This window comes from Setaria italica, chromosome II, assembly GCF_000263155.2.
Source record: "Setaria italica strain Yugu1 chromosome II, Setaria_italica_v2.0, whole genome shotgun sequence".
Classification (NCBI taxonomy): domain Eukaryota; kingdom Viridiplantae; phylum Streptophyta; class Magnoliopsida; order Poales; family Poaceae; genus Setaria; species Setaria italica.
In genome coordinates, this window is record NC_028451.1 from 32,384,777 (window position 1) to 32,404,358 (window position 19,582).

General features: G+C 47.0%; 1 protein-coding gene across 1 annotated transcript; it reads right to left on the reverse strand.

The window, feature by feature from the left end:
* Positions 1-2,141: 2,141 nt before the first annotated feature.
* Positions 2,142-3,621, reverse strand: LOC101759827 (mitochondrial substrate carrier family protein J-like). Its single transcript, XM_022824449.1, is given in 2 exon segments — positions 2,142-3,124; positions 3,126-3,621. Coding segments are annotated over 2 exon segments (816 nt in total). The 5' UTR covers positions 3,138-3,621; the 3' UTR covers positions 2,142-2,320.
* Between the last annotated feature and the right edge of the window lie 15,961 nt (positions 3,622-19,582).

The following is a 19,582-nucleotide window of genomic DNA, read 5'->3' on the forward strand; positions in this document are numbered from 1 at the left end:
GACACAAGTTGGTACTGAGTGGCTTGAAAATCGTATGTAAATAAATTGTAATGTGCCTGCCCCAACTCCAAACCACTTTAGTGACGGCTTGACTGTGACGCTAGTGAAGGCTAGTTGGTATTCGGTGGTTTGAAAAATGCTGAAGGAAGTTGGAAGTTGTTGCCCTCTCCATCATATTGTGTCTTTATTTTAAGCCTCCTTTGAAAGCTCTTTGTGCACAGGAAGCGATCTAGAACAGCAACTCTTCGGGAGAAGGAAAGCTGCTGGCCGTTGCATCGCGCAATCAACAGTCCAGATTAAAGCACTAGCGAGAAATCATCCTGTAGTCGTTTATGGTACAGACAGTCGACCTCCCCATGTATGGGTCAGAGAAAAACTGCACCAAATCCAAGGACATGTCAATAAGCGTCCAATTTGATCCATAAAGAGAGGAAAGGGAGGGGCACTTTTGGAGCAAGTAGGACGGGTGCAAGTCTTGCTGCTTGTGCAAGAGCCAAGCTTACCCTGACTTGTGGTAGTGAGCTTTCGCCATCCAACATGGCCAAATGACTATGACATACCATTAAGCGGCTTACATGTTAAGTACTGGCATTTCCTGTCCTAATCAATCTAACCAAGCGAATTCACTTTGGGACTTGGGTCGGGTAATCCTCACCAAGTGCTAAGACAGGTAAAGTGAAATAGCTATGCGCTTGGCATAATTTCTTGTCCACTGCAGTCACTGTCATTACTCATTTGCCAAGAATCACTAGTTTTGAGCATTACTCGGTATGGATTTCCATCCATTTCAAATTCGATGTGCCTCTATTTTTTTTTTGGAACTCTTTCCATGTTCAGTAAGGCAATTTGGGAACCAAATTAGAGTAAATTATTTCTTCATCGGATGATGGCATGATGGAAACCACTGACGTTTGAAAGATGAGCACAAAGGTTCAGCATAGTTTCTGTCGGTACTGTTGATATATAACATGTAATTTTCTGTTCCCTGAAATTTCATGACATTTAGCAGCAGCTAGGTAATGCATCCATTTCTCTCTCAAACTCATGCAGCGGCATGAAGTTGAGTCGGTTGCAATATAAATTATAATAAAGTTCAGAAGTCTGCGACAAAGATTTGAATTGAAAGTAGAGTACTTATCTTGGTGTCTTGTCCGAAACACAAAGTGGCAGTAGAAGACTAGAAAACAATACTGCCACTCTTAGCAACAGAAGCAGAACAGTGGGACAGAAGACTACCAAACTTCAACCGATCCAGCCTTGAGAAAATGATAGCATAAACAACGGATAAAAAGCGAGTCATTATCACAGACAATAGTTTAGACAATTATTGGTGTGACAGAGTTGCAAGTAATTTTCGATCCAAATAAAGCCATTTGCATAGTGGAGTTAGTTGAAACATCATCAACAATCTTTGCTTATTTGAAGAAAATACTCTTAAGCCTGCCAGCTAATTTACCCACCTTCGCCAATAGCAAACTAAAAAATAAGGCTGAATAAAAAAATGACAAAAAGAGTGTTTCTGGACGGTTTTCGGATAACTCTAGTTGAACACTCATATCCGTAGGACACTTGTATAACATATAGATATCACTTGCATTCTTGCAAGCTGCAAAAGTATCCGCAGGCTAGTGTACACAAGACTTTATGCCCATGCATATTCAGTTCTTCTGGTTGATGATCAGAATCAGAACAGAACAGAACAGAACAGAACAAAAGAATTGACATGAAGCCCTTCTGGTGTTTGGTGGCAGCCAATGGAAAATGGATCTGTTTGCGATGTCTGGTTTGAAGCATGTCAATATAAACAGCCAAAGCATATACCATTGTACTAGATTACTAGAATCAGAAATACAAATTTTGATGCCATGCATATAATCACATCTGTTACTTGTTCACTACCTGGTGCCATCTTCACAATGACATTAAATAAACACGAAATTGCCCTATTAAGATGGAACATGGACAATATTGTTAGTGGCCAGACCACAGCGGTCTAAAAGCAATTGCCAACAACTGTATTAAAGACATTAAAGGTTCAGCACAAACAAAGCTTCGAGTAAGCACGAATCAGATCCAGACATACCCCCAATTTGCTGAACAATACCAGGAAATGCAACTAGAATAACATAACAAGGGGGCAATAATGTATAAGCAAAGTGAATTGCATTGATTTGGAAACTTGATTAGAGGAACAAACGAAGATATGTACAAACGTTTGATCACCGTTATTTTCAACACATAACATATCGAGTGTTGGAAATGAACTAAAGAAACAAAGCAAAAGCACCTGATTACTGCTGTCTATACTTGTCATCGAACGTCATGCAAGGCCGCTCTCTTGGCCCTTGTCTGAGAGCCGCTTGAGGAACTCATAGGTGGTGATCATGGTGGTGGCGGACAATGACATAGATGCCCACCTCGGGCCAAGCCCCCTGTAACAAGCAGCCCACCCACCTTCCTTGATGAGCCTCCGCACCGTCCTCCCCACGGTAATTGGTTCACCTTCCCCATCCATGACCTGCATCCTGGTCTTGATGGTGTCCAGTGGCATGGTCACAAGCGCTGACGCGCCGCCAGCCATTGCAGCACTCACTCCCTGCACTACCATAATGGTCTTGCAACCTGGCTGCAGTGAAGAATCCCCATCGCCAAGATCAATTTCTTGAACACCAACACCATACTCACACAAGTAGCAGCCAATCCCACTCCAAATTATCTTTTGTGACAGTGAGTAAGTTGCCCACCACACGGCATTGGAGGGGGCGTATGTTAGGATGGACATGCCGAAGCCACGGTACAGGCCGCGCAGGCCGTCGGAACCAACAATCTTGCGGAAGGCGTCGACGCCGCCACGGTAGCGGGAGGCGGGGCAGGGGTTGCCCTGAACCATGAGGCGCTGGCTGATCACGTCGACGGGTGTCCACACGACCTGCGCGGCAACCGCGGCGGCAAGGCCCGCGGCGGCGCCGGCAGCCGCCGACGCAGCGGGCTCTGGTGCGCCGAGGTTGAGCGCGACCGGACCGACGGCGGAGCGCGTGGCCTCGAGCGCGCCCATGTAGAGCGCGCGCGCCGGGACGGTGCCGGCGAGGGAGGTGGCGAAGCCGCGGTAGAAGGCGAGGGGGCCCCTCCCGGCGCATAATGGCGGCGGCCGCGGCGATGGCGGAGGGAGGGAGCGCTGCCGCACCCGCTGACGCCACTGGGGCGACCTGGAGGCGCGTCTTGAGGACGACGGCGGGGTAGAGCGCGGCCGAGACGGCGGAGAAGAGCCCGGCGCCCAGGACGAAGAAGCGCGCCTTGTCGAGCCGCTCCCAGCGGATGTCCTCCGGGAGCTGCAGACCCTGGGAGCCCTCATCCTTCTCCGCCGCCGCGTCCGGCGGCGGCGGAGGCGAGCCCCGGCGATCTATGGCCTCTCCTCCATGCCGGCTCGGCGGAGAGAGCAGCACGTGCTGAAGAAGGTTTGTACCACGCGTATCACACAACTTTTGCGTCCGCGAGCAGTGGAGACATGTCCTCAGCAAGCAGCGGCGGCGGCGGCTAGGGTTTTGGGTTGGGGAGGTGCGCGTGACAATAAAAGCCAGGAAGCGAGCAAGCGAAGCAAGCAAAAGCAAAGGCAAAACAGAGCAAAGCGGTGGGAAGAAGGAGCGAGCGAAGGGTGTGGAACAGAGTCCGACGTGGCAAGCCCCGATTATCCTAATTTTCACTTGGGCCCTAATTCTGATTTAAGCCCAAGTGAAATTGGTCCTGTAACTATTTAAGCCCTACTAGCGCACATTCCCCCATCGCTAAAGATAGAAAAAAAAAGGCCCATATAAGTTCAAAAAGTACGAGCCATTCCAAAACGAGACAATTCCCTATTGACACTAGAAAAGTTAATCGTTCCTTTTTTGTCCTTGTTTCCATTCCCTATTTGATATTGGGTATAACTTTGGTTACTTATATGACACTCTGTTAGATTTTTCATCCAATCGCCGTTAAATACCTTAGTGAAAAAACGATGTTGCCCCTATGAAAGAATGTGGGCCCCACTACACCCACCCTCCTCTCCGGTGTCTCGATCTCCCGCCGGCGAACCGTGGCTGCCCACGGGCGCGGCGGGAATCCAAGCGGGAGCGGCGGTGGTGGGGATGGTGACGGGGTGCTGGTGGTGGTGCAGTGGAGGCTGGCCGAAGCGGCGCGGGGAGGCGGCCGGGACGGAGGAAACGTTGTTGGCTGGCCGGGTGGAGGCATCGAGGGCGGTGTTGGGGACGAGGGCGATGTCGGGTGGTGGGGCGGAGGTGGCGGTTGCGGCGTCGACGGGGGAGGTGGTGGTGCTATCATGCTCCCGCGCAGGGCCGCCGCTCCACCCACGTCTACTCCACCGTGCGGGTCTGCCACCGCCATCGTGCGCCCACGCAGGGCTGCCGCTCCTCCTCGTCGCGGGCATGCTCGTTGTGCTCCACTCCTTTCCCGTCGCGCGCCCTCCGCCTTCGCCGCTCCGGCACCGACGCCGGCTCGTCCGCAGCCCGCACACCCACGCGTGGGGAGGGGTGGGGATGGCTACGCGGCTGGAACAGACCGCCGGGGAGGGGCGCGGCCGGCCTGGAGGCGACGTCGAGGGGTGGGGGAGGTGCGGCCACTTACAGCGACCAGGATGGCGCGGCCAGCCCGCACGGCGGGGGAGGCGTGGCGTGAAGCGGCGTGGTAGGCAGTGGGAGAGAAGAGGAGGAGAGGAACGAGAAGGGTGGGTGTGGTGGGGCCCACATTCTTTCATAAGGGCAAAATCATCTTTTCACAGGGCATTTAACGGCGATCGGATGGAAAATCTAACAGAATGTCATATAAGGAACCAAAGTTATACCCGGTGTCAAATAGGGAATGAAAAAATTTTGAGGGTAAAAAAAGGAACGAGTAATTTTTCTGGTGTCAAATAGGGAATTATCTCTTCTAAAATTTTAGCTATGAGCCTGTAATCTTACCAGTTACAATGTTCTCGTGCATAGGAAATGTGTTCGCCACGGTTTCAGCATTATAGCAAACCCGTGTCAAACATATAGTGGATTTTGGCCCTCTAACCAAAATGAATCCTATTTTAGTTATGTGCCTATGATCTTCCCGATTACAATGTTCTCATGCATATGAATACTCCCCTAACTTTTAATAAATTCTATTTATTCTTCGCTATTTGCTATGGTGAGGACAAATTTCCGATGCAATATGCTTTTAGTTGACACCTAATGACCTCAAACTCATTTGCCAATCAAAGGCTAGCCAATTTTGAGCATTCTCGGTTGGATCCACGATTGTTCCTCTAGAGTCTAGAGTCGGATAGGCTAGAGCTTGTCATTGGATTCAGACATAGTGTTTTTTACGGTTGGGGGGAAATAGACGTGTTGGAACACTCCCACTTTGAAAGCTCATCCTCTAAGGCGGTGAATCGGGTTAAAATTGAAAGTCGTTAAAAAAGTGACAGAATGTTCTCCAAACCAATCCACCATCAGAGGATAGAGGTGAACCGCGGTTGGATAAACCCACAGTGTTGACACAGATATTTGTTTATCAAGTAATAATAGTTAAAGTGCTCGCTCATCATCTAGATAATAACTAAGAGAAAAAATTAGTGTTTCCACTTATGAAATGAAAGCTCAACTAGCTAGCTTGAAAAAAAGAAGATGCATATATCCTGACTGAGAAGCACAAGCTATTGTCCGTACCATTCTATTGGCTAGCTTTCCAGCATATGCTACTGCTCCCTAACTAGTAGCTACCTCGATCTTCCTCCTCTCATTTAAACTTTTGTGTCGCTTAGGATTAACACAACAAATTAGATTCAATATAGGTCTTTTCTTATTTATCTAAATGTTGGAGCATTTTTCCTCATGTAGCTGGAATATTTTTTCGTGATATTGGAATATTTTTCTCGTGATCCTGGAACAATTTTATCGTAAAGCCAAAACATTTTTTGAATTCTGAACAATTTTTTTGAAGGTAAAACAATCTTATTTTAAACCTACAACATTTGCTACAGCTTCTCAAAAAAGTTTTTTTAGCGAAAAATAACAAGTATATTCAAGTTTGGTCTTGTTTCAAAAATCTTGTCATAAGAAATAAGAAATATAATCGCTTCAAAAAAAAGAAATAAGAAATATAATGGTGTATCAAGAACTTAATTTGAGAACTATGGTTTTTTAGCTTTCAATTTTTTGTTGCATCTAACACATTAAGGAGATTACCCGACGTGACCCAAAAAACCTATATTTGGATGATGCCGCATGTCCTATGAAAAGAACGCATTAATACCCACTTCCTATGTTTTTTCTCTATATACAAAACGTAAGCAAACTAGTATTCAAATAAGCCTCACACATAAAGTAACCAACTGACAAGCCCTGCTTACAAGTAAACGGTAAGAAGCAAGATGTCCACCACTGAGCAGGTTTTTGCTGCAGGCTTCCTCTAAGGGGGCGTTTGGATGTCAGGGGCTAAACTTTAGCCCTGTCACATCACACGTTCAGATGCTAATTAGGAGGACTAAATATGAGCTAATTAAAAAACCAATAGCAGAATCCATAGGCTAAATCGCGAGACGAATCTATTAAGCCTAATTAATCCATCATTAGCGAATGGTTACTGTAGCACCACATTGTCAAATCATGGACTAATTAGGCTTAATAGATTCGTCTCGCGATTTAGCCTAGGGGTTGTGCAATTAGTTTTGTAATTAGACTATGTTTAATACTCCTAATTAGTGTCCAAACATCCGATGTGACAGGGGCTAAAATTTAGCCCCTCCCTGCCAAACACCCCCTAAGTCCGTTGTTCTCCTATGAAAACTGTACCACATTGAACCAACTCTAAACCCTACCCTAACCTCATCAGAGCCTTATTGGATCTTGATAGAGGTTTCTCTAGCTTTGTTAGAGATTGTGGGGAAAACTTATCGAAACAACCATGATTTATCGCATATTGAACAAAGACTTACTCCTTCTAATTTAAAGTACATGTTGTTTCAGGATTTTTGTCAGTCATTTGCTTAACTTTGCCCATCAATGTATAAATAAGTACAAATCTTGACAGTATAAGACTGGTGTACTAGATTCACAATGAAAAATCTTTATTCACAATGTCATAGTAATTCGTAGATAATATTAGTTAAAAATTTCACCTTGCAGACAATGTTGATGCTCTAAATGGCATGCATCTTGGTATAATGATTGGACCAAAAATTTTGGATCAGTCATATCGGGAGTTGGGAGCCTTTAGTCATGATGCCATGAATCGGTAAAGTGGACTCTTTTAGTTTTCGGTGTGTGTAGTATCTGTTAAAATATGTAAATATGTAACTGGACTTAAGTCCGGCTGGGCCCATACGCGGCCGGCCTCCCTGTCAGGCGCCAGGCGCCGCACCCCTCTCCAGGATTTTCTTGTAGGATAGGCAAGGGTTCCTCCTAATCCTAGGACCCTTGCCTATATATGTGTACGTGCTGTACACCTCCATAATTATCTATAATTTTTCTAGCCATATTTGCTTTCATGGTATCATGAGTCTGAATTTCTACCCCGATTCCGCTTCCGCTTATCTAGCGCATCGCCGCCGCTATGGCCGGATCTACGGCACCCGTCTGACGTGCAGCGCCAAAGCTGAGGTGGCCAGGTGCTAGGCTGATCGCGCTGCCGCCCTCGCCCGCACCCTCCAGGCTGAACAACTGGCGGCTGCCGCGGCCCAGGAGCATGACGCCGCCGACGCCCACCTCCGCGACGCCCTGACCCTCGCCACCAAGGAGCGTGTGGCTGCCGAGGCGGTCGATCTGCCACCCAGCGTCCACAATGATGACGACGACGGCCACAAGAGCCGCGCCGTCCCCTCCGTCCACGACGCCATGCTGCTCCACAAGGCTGCCACCGTCCTGAACCTGCACACCCAGGCTGTTGCGGTCCAGAACATCCACAGCCTCATCCCGATCGTCCTAAACATCACTTCCACCAACTACGCTCGCTGGCGCGAGCAGTTTCTGCTCACCGTCAGGAAGTTCTCCCTCGACGCCCATGTGCTTCAGGACCACCCCGTCTCTGGTCATCCAGATTGGGCGCGGATGGATTGCGTCGTCCGGTCTTGGATCTACGACACCCTCTCCAACGACCTCGCCGACACAGTGATGGTGCCCAGCGCCACCACCCGCTGCGTCTAGCTTGCCATCAAGTCCCAGTTCCTCAGCATTCGCGAGACCCACGCCCTCCTCCTCGATGCCCAGTTCCGCACCTTTGTCCAAGGCAACCTGTCCATCACCGACTACTGCAGGCCTCAGTGATCTCGGCGAGCCCGTCACCGATCGGTCCCTCATCCTCAACATCATCCGCGGCCTCAACGCCAAGTATGCGGCCATCGATCTCCACCTTCATTGCGGCCGCCCGTTCCTGATGTTCTTGGAGGCCCGCAACGACCTGCTGCTTGAGGAGCTCACCTCTGCGCAGACATCCTCGGAGCACTCCACCACCCTCCTCATTGTCGGCTTGGGTGCCCCCACACACTCGACCCGACCGTCCCAGCCACCGCAGCAGCAACGTTCTGGGGGTGGCTCCTCCAAGCCTCGCCGCAGCAAGTGCAACTCTGGCAGCCGCAACTCCAAGGGTGGCAACTCCGACAGCGGCGGCGGCGGTGGCGCTGGCCAGCACCCCTTTGGCGAGGTTAAGCAGGACGCCTCCCAAGGCTCCGACATGGCCCCCTGGCCCTCCTTCTAGAACCCGTGGACCGGGGCCATCCAGATGTGGCGCGCGTTCAGCAGGGCAGGGTGCCTTCTCACGCCATGCTGGCCCAGTACTCCGTGCCCACCCAGTAGGCGCTACTCCAGGCATTCCAGGCGGCCCAGTTTTAGGCTGCCTAGCTGCAGGCAACCCAGGCGCAGGCACAGGCGTACTAGGCCGCCCTGGTGTAGGCCCTGTAGGGGGCGCAGTACTAGCCCTCCGGCCACTTCAGCACCGCCGCCAGCACAACATCGTGGGATCAGCAGGCCCTCGCTTCCACCTTTAGCACCATGATGCTGAATCAGCCGTAGCAGCACGAGTGATACTTCAACTCAGGTGCTACCTCCCACATGACCTCTGATGAGCGTTCCCTTTTGCATAATTTCACCCAACGGTACCCTTTTCCTTCAGCTATTGTTGTCGGTGACGGTTCTTTTCTTCATGTTACCTCTACTGGCACAACCATCCTTCCCGGTTCTTTGCATCTTAATAATGTCCTTGTTTCACCCAAGCTTATTAAGAGTCTTATTTCTGTGGGCCAGTTTACTACTGATAACAACTATTCAGTTGAATTTGACCCGTATGGTTGTTCTGTGAAGGATCTTCAGTATAGGAATGTGATCGTCAGGTGCAATAGTTTAGGTCCTCTATACCCCTTGCACCTTCCTGCTGCTGCTCTCACTGCTGGCGCCACTTCCACGCTCTGGCATCGCTATCTTGGACATTCCGGGTAGGAGGCTCTCTCTAGACTTGCGCCCATTTTGCCTTCATGTAATAAAAACATTAGCTCGTCTCTTTGTCATGCGTGTCAGCTCGGACGACACACCCGTCTTCCTTTTCTGGTGTCCTCCTCTCGAGCCTCCAGGAGTTCTGAGCTTATTCATTGTGATCTTTGGACGTCACATGTTCCTAGCATCTCTGGTTTCAAATACTATTTGATTATTCTCGATGATTGCTCCCATTTTTCCTGGACTTTTCCCCTGTGGTTGAAATCTGACACTTTTGACACTCTTGTTAATTTCTTTTCCTACGTGACTACACAGTTTGGCGCCTCCATTAAGGCCATCTAGTGTGACAACGGCCGAGAGTTTGACAACTCCAGTACTCGCACGTTCTTCCTCTCCCGTGGCGTCCACTTTCGCATGTCTTGCCCGTACACGTTGTCGCAAAATGGTCGAGCTGAGCGGATCATTCGCACTACGAACAACATCCTCCGATCCCTGCTCTTCCAAGCAAGCCTTCCCCCACGCTATTGGGTAGAGGTTCTCTACGTCGCGACATATTTGCTTAACACGCTACCTACCAAGGCCCTTGCTTTTCGCACCCCACATGAGGCTTTGTACGGTACTCCACCGTCCTATGATCACCTTTGAGTCTTTGGTTGTAAATGTTATCCCAACCTTTCCACCATGGCCAGTCACAAATTAGCACCACGGTCCGCCTCGTGTGTTTTTCTTGGATATTCCACTCATCATAAAGGGTACCGCTATCTTGACCTTGGTTCCAACTGAATCATCATCTCCCAACACGTCACCTTTGATGAGTCCTTGTTTCCCTATGCTGAGCATTCATCTCCACCTTCCCGAGCGGATTACAGCTTTTTGGACGATGCTACTGACCTTGTGTCGGTTCTCATCGGAACGTCACAGCCCATTTTGAATATGCATGTCCTGCACCCCTGGCACCCCCTGCCGCGCCCCTGTTGGCCCTCCCCGGCACGGCCTCGGCGTCTTTCAGTGCCCCCGAACGCTCCAACTAGCGCGGTCGTCGTGCCTCCGACCGCTTCGACCTGCCTCCGATTGCTCCGACCGCCTCTAACCAGCTTGGTCACTGCGCCTCCGACCGCTCCGACCAGCCTCCGACCAGCTCGGTCGCCGCACCTTCGACCGCTCTCGGCGCATCGCCTGTGCCTTCTGGCGTGCTCCAGCCAGCGCGTCCTGGCGTTCTCCACGGCACCCTCGGCGCACCCGGCATGTCGCCTGCGCCCCTTGGTGCACCCCAGCTGACGCACTGTGACGGAACCGCCCAACTTAAACTGGTTTAAATGCACCTAATCGCTGTCAGAACAGCAATTATCCAAAATGCACTTAAAACAGCATAAGTCCGGTAGTCCGTCGAGTGTCCCTAGGACTCCTCGAATGATCCACGTCATGTCTCATTGCCATACACCAGGATCGCTTCCACGATGGGAAAGCCTCAACAAATATTACATTTTTACATACATACAAGGGGTACAAATTATTACAGACCATAATTTGAAACAAACTTAACAGTGCAGGTTAAAGGGGTTCTAGGAGTTTAAAACATAAGCTGGTCCAGGTGAGAGATAAACATAAAGTTTTATTTCTAGGGTATTACAAGACTCGTAACAATACCCTAGTTTTTCGGGGCTTCCTCCTCTGCGGACTCCTGATGTGGCTCTGAAATAGCAACAAGGGATAACCCTGAGTATGGGGTACTCAGCAAGCTTACCCGACTAACCAATATAATAGCTTTTTTGGAACTACATGATAGTTGTTTAGTGTACTGGCTGACTCACCTTTTGCCAAAAGAGCTTACTAAAAGTGAGACCTTAGCTTTATCTTTTAATTCAATTAAGTTATTACCTGACCAATCTAGATGATGACAAAGAGATACTTTTGCAAACCGTAGGAAATTAAGTCATACAACAAATTAATTTCGAAAGGACATTGCATTCATGAGATTATACTACGATGCTCAACAGTGATCAAGTGCATTCATAACCGAGAATTGCGGCGATCCGGATCAAATTACATCCTGTAGGAGAGCACCCTGATCACCAGCTATGTACAACTGTCCGGGTTGTACATAACGACCTTTCAATTAGCATACCCAAAGATTGGGAATAAGACTACCCGAACCTAGGGACGCACCCCCACATGGGACCCCACGTCTGGCCCAATCTCCATGTGAGTTTTAGGCTACGCCCCTGCCAATCTCCAGCACGTCAAGCACGGGTACGAAATATTCCTGATCAGAGAGTCTACTAATCTACCGGGCTTTACTGGTCCCATACCCAGTAAGCAACCAGGTGACAATCACTTGATCAAAGGTTAAGACAACGATCGGGCCTTAACCAAATTAATTTAGCAGACAGAACTAACATTTCTAGCTTCTGTCGGCTTTCCAAAATTCCAAGCTATCTTTCCATAACTAGCATGTATGACTCAACATTTCACCTTAAGGTTCGGTAACAAAGTTACTTTAAGCATCTAAGCATTTCTAAGCTTGGGTTACTTACTAATTGTTGAATAAGTGGCAAAGATGTCCTTAAAACAAGGTAAGATCATGCACAAGAATGGGTTTCAATCAACTCCTAGACTTAATGCATTCATATAGAAATTAACCAATAATTGGACACATGAAATAATAATTCCAAAGTAGATAGGTATAAATGCACCGGGGCTTGCCTTGGTCTATGAAAATGTTAGCGCTGTCCGATGGACTGGCTTCACAGGGGATCAATTCGACGATCTCCTCAAACTCCGAAGGTCCTTCTGATAATTCCAAGAATTCCTCTTCCGGTGCTTCGGTGTCTACGATATAACATATGCATGGGTTAGTGATGCAACTTTTTGAATACAAGACTATACAACTTTCCTTCATGATAAAGTTGCAAGCCAACAAGTGACTACACAATTTATCATGATAAAGTTGCAAGCCAACACACAAAAACCTGAAAAGATTAACCCATCATTTTTATTTTCTTTACTAATCCTACCTTAGGCTTTTTCTTTTATTTTTAGAAAATATTATAAATATTTTCTAGTCTCAAAACCTAACTCCTATGGGTTAATAATAATTTGTGAATATGAAAACATTATTCCATATTTTATGCATTTAATAAAGGTTAAGTATTTATTTAAATACCTTAATGAAAGGCATTAAACAAATACCTAAGTTTTTATTATTTTTCCTAAGGTATAAGAATTTTAATGCATAAAAGAAAATAAAACAATCCTAACAAAATTGGTTTCACTAATTTTGGACACTCCTAGAAATTTCTGTGATTTAAAAGGTGATAAACGAATTTAATCTATTAATCTAATAAAGGAAAACCTAAATTTTATCCCAAAACCCCGGGCCTAACTTTTCTCACTCGCCCCCTCTCTACCCTCTCTCACTCGCGCTGGGCCCGTGGCTTGGGTCCACCTTCTCCTCTACTTCTCCATACCCGCCGGCCCAAACTCGCGCTGCCGGCCTGCTGGGCCGATTTCTTCTTCTTTTCTCCCTTCTATCTCTCTGCCGGCCCAACGGCCCAACTTTCTTTTTCTTTCTTTTTCCTCGGCACCCGGCCTGCTACACCGGCCCACGGCCTCTTTCTTTACCAACCTCCGCACCGGCACCTGGGCCTGCTGGACCCGGCCCATGCCTCACTCCTTCACCCGGCCGGCCCATCTGCTCTCCTCTTCTCCTTCTGACACGCGGGCCCCCCGACGCCAGCACCTTCTCCTTCCTCACGCCAAAACAGAGCGCGGCAGGGGGCGGTGCGGCTTGACGGCCGGTGCCCCACCGGTGACGGGGCCGGGCTGGGGAGGCATCCCCAAGCCACAGCGCACCCGTAGGCGGCGGCGGCTTTCCAAGAGACGGTCGGAGCTACCCTCTCCACGGTGGCGGGCGGCTTGACCAACGGCCGGTCGTAGCCAAGCACGACAACGGCACAACTCGGTCCTCCAACTACCCCTACAGCTTCCTAGTAACCCAAGAGCTTACCTACGACTTACCACAAGGAAGGAAAACGACGGCAAGGAAGAGTTCACCGTGAGCAGGGAGCTTGGTGGCGGCGGACGGAAACGACGGCGGTTAAGGGCTCGCCGGCGGAGAAGTGGAACAACAAGTAGACACGGTGGTCAAGGTTGGTGGGGCTGTGGGTGAAAGGAATCGACGGGGAAGGCGAGGTGGCGGTGGAATTTTGCTCGGTGACAGAAGCTTGGCCGTGGACTGCGGGCGGCGATAAAAGATAGCACGATAAGAAACGACGGCGGGAGCGGTAGATATGCGAAGGTTTCATCGCGTGCATGGGCGACGCCGTGGCCTAGTCGTAGGCTTGCGTGGTGAAGAGGTGGACCTAGGCGTTGAGCTGGATGACGGGCGAAGGCGCCGGTGGAGACACGTCCTTGCTCTGTTTACTGTCGTCCCCCTTTTCTTTCTGTTACCCTGAACTTCAGTCCTTTACCACGGTCGATCTTGCATCAAACAGTCCAAGAGTCTCTATATATTGACTCTTGCTCGAGATAACTATCCCAGAGGCCGGAATTTTAAATTTCGCTCTCGGGTAAACTGAATTCGTTCTGAACCTTGGATTCAATTTGACAGTCACTGTGCATGGTCGTTTACCCTTCTTTTGATTCATTTTCAGTGGCCCAAACTCATTCCTTATAGTCCAACCACTAACCATTCATGCTCTATATCTAACAAGGATTCCATTTTGCACATAAACACCTATACCTCTTGCACTATATTTCTCTAAATCTTGCTCCAAACATAGCCACTTACTGCTGTTTCAGACTAGTGCTGACTTTGAGCCTCAATTTGAATTTGATTCATTCACTATTCCTGATCAACAACACCCTATTATACTTGTCCAAAGATCATACTTCATTGCTGTGTAGTTGCCTTTGTCCACTTACTTGGAAAGTTTGGCAGAAATTAATTTCCAAGTTGGATACTTGTATTGTTTTTCTGAAATTCCTATTTTCAGATAATGAATAGTGCTTACCTGATTTTTGTTTTTCGATTGCTTTTCTTGAGGGGTTTAGGCCTAGGATTAGTCTCCAATTTTAATTCCTAAAGTTCCAAACACTCTCAGGCCTCCATTTCATATTTTTGCCAAATTTTTCCGAATTTGAATTCCAAAAGTCAAATTTTGGTCAAATTCAACTTGAATTTGACTTCCAATCAATTTCTTTCCTTTTCTCCACAATTCACCCTTAACCTTTCTTTGTCATCTTTGATCATTAAAACACCAGGTGTTACACGCGCTCCGACGGATTCCCGGCGTCGGCTTGCCTCCTGGCCCCGCGGGTTCCCCTGGCTTCGACTCGATGCCACTCCACTTCGCCTACGCACGCAGCTTCGCCGCCCCTTGTCTTCCGTCGCCACTACCTGCCTTTGATGCTGGCCGCGTTGCCGGCGCACTGGGCGCCTGCTCAGGGGCCCCCACTGGTGCTGCCAGGGCTCCTGTCCTTCCCAAAGGGGCCGTCACCATCCCGCTTGTCATTAACCATCATGGCATGACCACCCGTGCCAAACATGGGTTCCGCCAGCATGTTCTGTTCCACACTACACCACTATCTCCGGTTCCGAAGTCCTTCCGTAGTGCTCTTGCTGATCCTAATTGGTGGGCTGCTATGGAAGATGAGCATGCGGCACTTCTCCGGAAAAACACTAGGGAGCTTGTGCCTCGTCCGTCGCGTGCTAACATTGTCACTGGTAAGTGGATATTCAAGCACAAGTTCCATTCGGATATCTCTCTTGATCGGTACAGAGCTCGGTGTGTTCTTCGTGGCTTCACTCAGCGGCCCGGAGTTGATTTTGACGAGACCTTCAGTTCGGTTGTTAAGCCTGCTACTATCCGAACGGTTCTGTCTCTGGCACTTTCTCGTCACTGGCTCGTTCATCAGCTCAATGTCAAGAATGCGTTCCTGCATGGCACTCTTTTAGAGACTGTGTACTGTGCTCTATCGGCTGGTTTTGAGGACTCTGCTCACCCGGACTTTGTTTGCCACCTCAACAAGTCTCTCTACGGCCTGATTCAAGAACCTCGTGCCTGATATAGTCGGTTTGCAGCTTATATTCAGTCTGTTGGCTTTGTGGAGGCCAAGTCTGACACCTCGCTGTTTGTGTTTCACCGGGGGGCCAAAACCGCATATCTCTTGCTCGATGTTGATGACATTGTGCTAACGGCTTCTTTGCCAGCTTTGCTTCGACATATTATTCAGGCCTTGCAGCGGGAGTTCTCTATGAAGGACCTTGGGCCTCTTCATCACTTCTTGGGTCTGCGTGTTTAGCCAGTTGCTGGTGGTGGATTTCTGTTGTCTCAGCGACAGTACATGGTTGATATCTTGGATCGTGCTGGCATGGCTAAGTGTAGCCGTGCTCCACTCCAGTTGACACCAATCCAAAGGTGTCCGCCACTACAGGTGCTCCAGTCTCCAACGCTTTGGATTTTTTGCAGTCTCGCTGGGGCCTTGCAGTATCTCACCTTCACCAGGCTTGATATTGCCTATGCTGTTCAGCAAGTTTGTCTTCACATGCATGATCCGTGAGAGCCTCACCTTGCTTCCCTAAAGCGCATTCTCTGGTACATTCGTGGCACTCTTCACCTGGGTCTACTGCTGCGTCTGTGTTCAGCTCAGGATTCATTGGTCGTCTACTCTGATGCTGATTGGGCAGGATGCCCGAACGCTCGCAAGTCCACTTCCGGATATGCGGTCTTTCTTTGCGACAACCTGGTTTATTGGTCCTCCAATTGACAACCAACCGTATCCAGATCTAGTGCCGAAGCTGAGTACCGCGCTGTGGCCAATGCCATCGCTGAAGCCACCTGGCTGCCTCAGCTTCTTCAGGAGCTCCATGCCCCTCTTTGCCGTGCCTCCTTGGTGTATTGTGACAACATCAGCGCTGTCTACATGTCCTCAAACCCGGTTCAGCATCAGTGCACCAAACATGTTGAGATTGATCTTCACTTTGTTTAGGAGAGTGTCGCTATGGGTGACATACATGTACTGCATGTTCCCATATCCTCCCAGTACGCCGACATCTCCACCAAAGGACTGCCTTCTTCTGTCTTCACAGAGTTCAGGTCCATTCTAAATATTCGTGGCACCAACGATTAGACCTCGGGGGCGTGTTATAATATGTAATTGGGCTTAAGCCTAGCTAGGTCCATACGCTGTCGGCCTCCCTGTTAGGCGCTAGGCGCTGCGCGGCCGGCCCCTGTCAGGCGCCAGGCGCCGCACCCCCCCTCTAGGGCTTTCTTGTAGGATAGGCAAGGGTTCCTCCTAACCACAGGATCCTTGCCTATATATATGTACGTGCTATGCACATCCATAATTAATCTACAATTTTCCTAGCCATATTTGCTTTCAATATCTCTAGAATAAAATGACATATAGCTCTCCTGCAGGTATTTTTTTTAAAAAATAGGCTCTTTCCAAAATAAACCCATGTGACCATATCAAATGAATGCTTTTTCACACGCAAAAGTAAATGTCATCGGCTCAAAAAAAAGGGAAAAGCTATATGTCACCCAAGTGAAATCTGGCATTTGCTCACTCATTTTTGCACCGTTATATCTGGATCTGGCGGTTCTAGGTCTCCTGCGTCTTTATTCTTGCTTTGTCTCTCTGACCTGTGGGCCCATGTCACTGTTTGATTTGGGAACCGTACCATTACTTCTCATCTGTTCCCCTTCTCTTCCCCATTTCATTCACTTCTGTCTCTTTGTCTTTGTCCTTCCGTTCCCGAACTGTGGCGATTCGTGGCGGAGCTTGGGTTTCATCGCGACGGTAGGTGTTCTTCTTTGTCTACTCTGGTGAGCTAGGGTTTCGCTCCGGTGAGACTTCGCCCCGGTGAGCTAGAGTTTCGCTCCAGTAGTTGTGTTGTGTGATTTGTGCGTCCTTTCCCTATTTTTCTGTTGTCCACCTCAATTCGCTTATTGGGTTGAGATTTTTGTCTGGCCCCTGGCGATTAGATGATTTGTATGTTGTACGATCTATGATTCATTCGTCATCGTTGAATCCTTTTTCGAGCTGCGTGCCCTTGTTGAATCCTATCTTCTCTATTTCACTTCCCCTTTTGATCAGTTGTTATTCTAGATCTGGGCGACGAGTAGTGATTCTAGGCTTCCGGTGGTCTCGGTGAGTTCCCGCTACTTTCGATCTAGTTTGCTTTGGTTGTTGTTCTTATTCTTCGAATCATGGTTTTGTTGTTTGGATTCCCCTCTATCATTTTTGCTGTTCTGCTTCATTGTCTATCCATTTCAATGTGTTCCTGGTTTCGATGTTCCTTTGTGCTTAATGCTTTTGATGTTATTTCATTTCTCATCTCCATCATTTGGATCCCGGGGGCGTCGATTTGGTGATTCTAGGATTTCTGCTAGTGTATTCTTATGGTGTTCTGAATCATCTGAACATGATTTGTTTTGGTTTTTTGATTAAATAGTTTAACTGTATGATTGTGTTGTTCATTATGGGGGTTCTGATCACCCCTGTCCCCCTATTGTTCTAATGCGATCTAGTTGCTCAGGTTATTGTAGTATTTTGTAGTATTTTTTATTCTTATAGTGTTCTGTATTCTCTGATTTCTGATGCATATGTGCACATGTAATTAACGATTTGATTATGAATATTTTGATTCATGCATTTAATTATTCTTCTAATTCTTAGTAGAAATTCAAATACTTTTTGCAATTGTAATTTTGCTGCAGTATTAGTATGAGCTTATGTGTTTATGAGTACATTTAAGTACTTTAGTGTTCTCTATCCTCTGAATTATGGTGCATTTGTACATGTAATTTGTGTTTTGGTAATGATTATTTTTGCTACATCTATTTATTTATTCTTCTACTACTTAGTAGCAATTGAAATACTATTTGCAATTGACATTTTGCTGTACCCTTAGTATATGGTTATATGTTTATGTGTATAATTATTGCTTATTTTTCTATGCCTTAGTATTAAGGTTATATGTATCTTTTTGTTATTGTCTGTGTCCCCTCTGATTTCATTGTTTTGATTACCCATAACTGATCTATTTTTTATCATAATCTGCTAGTTGCTTGTGCTAATATGATTACCTCTTGTTCTGTTGAGTTGTAATTCAGTATGGGTGCTGGGTTTTTATGTGGATCCATTCATTGTTTCATTTAGGTATCACATTTCAGATGACTCGAAAATGCTCTAGTCGTGCTGCTGATGTATCTAATGCTGAATTTGAGGACCCTAATTTTGATGATGTGCAATGCTCTCAGCCTCGTTCTTTTGATTCTGACTCGCCTGATGTTGTTTCCAACAATGAAGACAAATCTAATGTTAGTATAATGAGTTTAATTCTTTTGATGTTTTTTTAGTTTTGTTATTCTATGTTTTAACTTTATATCAACGTATTTTTTCATGTTCAAATGAAGTTATCTCTACATCTGATGGTACTTAAGGTTTTAACCAAGCTCTCTTTGAGCTAGTTATGAGAAATGTAACCAAGCTCTCTTTGAGCTAGTTATGAGAAATGTATGGTAGCTGTGTACTTTTTTTCATATACATTCCCTGTACTGTACTCTGATTTTTTAGTTCAATTTATTTGATTTGTTGTCTTATTTTCTAATATTAATTTTTTTTATCTCTCGGTTCAAGCTTATTAAGAAGTTGAAGTGTGAATTATCTTCATCTTCAAAGCATAACGTTTATATATTTAACTTTACTATATATTATATTTCTAATATATTATAGAACCATATTGTAATTTTATATTTTGATTCATGCTATCATTTGATTATGTTTTTTTTTGTTTTATTTACAGTCCAAACGGTCTAAGGTTATTAAGAACAGTGATGATGGTTTTACTAGATTTTCTGCTGCTGCATTCTCTAATGTCATTGATTGTTTGACACCACACCAAAGAGCTGTCACTGAAGGCTATGGTTTTGGTTCTCTTCTCCTATTTAGCAAGTGCTCCGTCCCTAAAAAATTCGCAACCTAGATTGCGCGCCATGTTGATGCAAAATCTAGTGATATTATTTTGGGGGAAAAGGTTATCTTCATTACTAAGCATCTGTATTCCTTTATTTTCTGTAGTTAGACTATTTACTATGTTCTTTATTTTGTAACATATGGATCAATGAGTT